Raw genomic sequence first — 3,596 nt, 5'->3', positions numbered from 1 at the left:
GTTACCAACATCTGGTGAAAATTTCATGTCATTAGCACCTCTAGTAATATATTTACTGAGAAAAATGGTGACGTGTTCAATACTTATTTTACCCGCTGTAATTCTGCGATTCCGTCTGCGTTTCTTTAACAACTTATAAATGAAGTGGAGCAGGAGGAGGTGGATTCTGATTGGCTGCTATCGCTCACATTTCCACCATGTTTGATTGAGTAAAGAGGCTCACAGCTGATCACTGTGATCAACCTGAAATTTTTCACGATCAATAATTACGATCAATAATTGCCCAGGCCTAACACAAAGTCAAAGGAGAAAAAAGCCAACAACAGCTCATTCAGACAATAAGATAAAAAATTTTAGGGCTGCAGCTAACGATTATTTTAGTAATCGATTAATCTATCAATTATTCTGACGATTAATTGAGTAAAAGGATATAAAAAATATGTCATGTTGTCATATGCAGTAATTATTTAATTTTATTTTATTAGAAATACAATTGTTTAATATTGTGAAGGGGTAATATACACCTGATGACCCTGCTGCAATCAAAGTAAAATTACACCAGTTGTATTAATTAATGCATTTTAAACTCCATTTGTTTGTATTTATGTATGTAAGGTTTGAGGAGACATTAATTAAAAGCACTCTGTCACTGAATCATTTTTAACCATCACTGAAAAATCTAAATGCTGTAAATTTATTATGGATTGGAAAATTGAATGTCTTTTTTTGTTAGAAATTTAATAAGTAAAATGGTTAATATTGAGTTTTGTAGAGTTCACGTGTTATTTGTAATAAAAAAATATTTTAAGACTCTACTACGTGTTCCAAACTACTAGACACTTTTTTACTTTTTATGTCTGTACAGACATACCTTTCATGTTTCGACGTGCACGGACGCGTTCGGGTCATGCAGCCGCTGTTTTTGTTCTGGTGCAGAAACACTGAGGATGTGCAGAGCGTTGCGCGTTGTCGTCTTTTCTGTTTAGTTTTAAATGTTCCCATGCTTGTCAGTGTGCATTGCCAATGCAATACACACTATTGTGATTCGTTTCTCATCCAAGTCATCTCCACTTTGGCATGCTTCTCCTCCTGCATACTTTGTCCTAGAGCTGCCATTGTAATTTATATCTGTAAAGCCCCTGTGCCAAATGATGTCTATGCCTTTTGGTACCTGTAAAACTTATAGTTTTTGAAACATTAATGTTTAATAATTTATAATGGGAGTCAATGGAGCCTTGTATTGGTCCAATACTGCCCCTGCTGTATATAATCAGTACTGCACCATAGTTTAATAATATTTAATCTCAATAGTTCAGTGTTTGCAATACTAATATGATTGTGTTTTGATGTTTTACTAAAATATTGTCCTAATATTGCTTTATTGTTGTAATATTTTTCAAATTAGTGACAACCATTACATTGGCAATGTGGCCACTTTCTGCACACATACAAACCAAACCCTGGCCTCGTCCTCTACCACAGCTCCAACGGTCTCATGGTTAGTGCCATGGGCTTTCATGTGGGAGATTACGGTTTGAAATCCAGCAGCAGCAACTTTAACAGAAAATCTCTACAATCATCATACTGTCACACAATTACCTTAATTACAAACACCTGCTGACATGACAAGCACAAGCTGGTATAGAAAACACATTTGAACTTGGTCACATTTCATTCTGCAAGTCCACTGCTGCAGGTAAAGACATGCAGCAAAGCCATGCTACAAGGCAATGYACACCTGTTTTTACATCGTAAAAACCCATGTCTAGTTATAATTTGTYGTTTTCTGAGTGCTTCGTTTCGTCACTCTTCATCTTCTTCTGAAGCTAAATATAGCGTTTAGCAAGCATACGTGTGACGCGTCGACAGTCCGAGGTCCTGTTTCTTGCCGGGCTGTTTATTGTGCGACACCGAGTACGCATACGCGGACATAAAAATTTTTTCTCTGCGTGGTCCAGTCCGGCGGATGTCTGCTTTGGCTGCAGCGAGGTGTACTTGTACCCGAGGCCAACCATATACTTGTGCTAGAGTCCGCTCGGACCTCCGCGTACTGAAGTACGCCAGAGTATGTGGGAGCCTTAACTGTTAGCGGAAGCGCTAACATCGTAGCATTGTGTGTAACACAAATAACATTCCGGGCGGAATAAAGTGCGCTGATTATAACGTATTTTTTTCGAAGCTTCGAGGCGGATAAATTTGCCTCGAGGATTTTTTGTAATCGAATTACTCGAATTATTCGAGGAATCGTTTCAGCCCTAAAATGTTTAGTTGTTAAAGTTCAGGTCTGTTTACCAACTGATTCAGACATCAACTCTCCATACATGTCAAGTACAGAYTGTCAGTGATTTACATCAATTTGACCCATTTTGTGGGTATATGAAAGTTTCGAGCAATCTGACAGATTTTTTCCAAACATCTGTCCATTATCTGGAGTTGGGTTGTAGCAGCTTGAACAGGGAAGCCCAGACCTCTCCTTCCACAGCCCCCTCAGCTCTTCAGAGGGGATTCCAAGGTGTTCCAGGCCAGTCGAGACAGACAGTGTTTTACCAAACACAAGTCTTCAAATCTATTTTACATCTTCAGAAACTGTAGGACGTGTAAAGAAAAAACAATAAATAAAATTAAATAAGCATCTCCCAAGCTGCTCTGCTACTAGAAATAAGTTCTCCACTTCTTCCCGTCCTCCTCCTGCTCCTCCCTGCTGCAGGTGTTGTTATCTCTGCCCCGTGTTCTGSCTTCAACCTGCTTCTCAGCGCCCACGGTTCGATCGCATGTGATCTAACTTGACTTTTTGCTTGGAGGAGTGTGTGTGTAAGAGTGTGTCTGTGTGTGGGTAAAGGAGCAGTTATGGTTTAATTACTTTACTAAAATAAATGAGTGTATTGTTACCCATCGGGGAAGATAACAGGCATCCCAAGTCTGTCAAGCAGAGTTTTCCCTGCAGCATCAACTTCATCGAGGCACTCCATCTCCACACACTCCTGTTGCAACACCTGAAACAGTCAGAATAATACGAGACAAATACTGTAAAAAACTGTATTTTTTCAGGACAGCAGTACATAGTTGTGATGGTCTGATTTTTCTAAATAGTCTCTACAAAGTCAGCATCATTTTTGAGTCATCAGCTGTTAGAGTATGTTTTGATTGTTTAAAAAAATTCCCAGTGATAACAGTATATTTTCCAAAAGAAAAAACTTCAAATGACCAGGGGCCTCATGTATAAACGGTGCGTACGCATAAAAAAGTTGTGTGCGCCATGGTCTGTCCGTGGAGATGACAGCGCTGCTGTAAAGCAGGAGCAAAGGAGAGCAGAAAAAGTGGATAACTTGATGCTTTTTTTAACGTCCGTTCAACGCTGTGTTCAACTAAATATACAACAACTAACCAGCTTTAACATCACATTCAGGAGATGTCTGTAAATTTCAGGAGAATCTCAGACTTTGGTTATCCTGTGTGAATGCACCACATAAAACAATGTCACCCCACTACTTATTTAGACAGTTTTCTCACTCTTTCTCCATTTAATGTATAATTTTCCTGCATCTAAAAATCATTTCTGATCCCACAGAGAGGACAATCTGAGGAGAATCTCACAC

General features: G+C 39.0%; 1 protein-coding gene across 1 annotated transcript in view; it reads right to left on the bottom strand.

The window, feature by feature from the left end:
• sestd1 (SEC14 and spectrin domains 1) overlaps window positions 1-3,596 on the bottom strand; it is a 46,188-nt gene that overhangs the window by 3,584 nt on the left and 39,008 nt on the right. The window contains exon 18 of the mRNA XM_014032293.1: window positions 2,890-2,993. Coding sequence (XP_013887747.1) covers window positions 2,890-2,993 — 104 coding nt within the window. The remainder of the gene's footprint in view (window positions 1-2,889; window positions 2,994-3,596) is intronic.

Source organism: Austrofundulus limnaeus, unplaced genomic scaffold (assembly GCF_001266775.1).
Source record: "Austrofundulus limnaeus strain Quisiro unplaced genomic scaffold, Austrofundulus_limnaeus-1.0 Scaffold1413, whole genome shotgun sequence".
Classification (NCBI taxonomy): domain Eukaryota; kingdom Metazoa; phylum Chordata; class Actinopteri; order Cyprinodontiformes; family Rivulidae; genus Austrofundulus; species Austrofundulus limnaeus.
The sequence above is the reverse complement of the archived record's forward strand: the minus strand, read 5'-3'. Positions and strand labels throughout refer to the sequence as shown.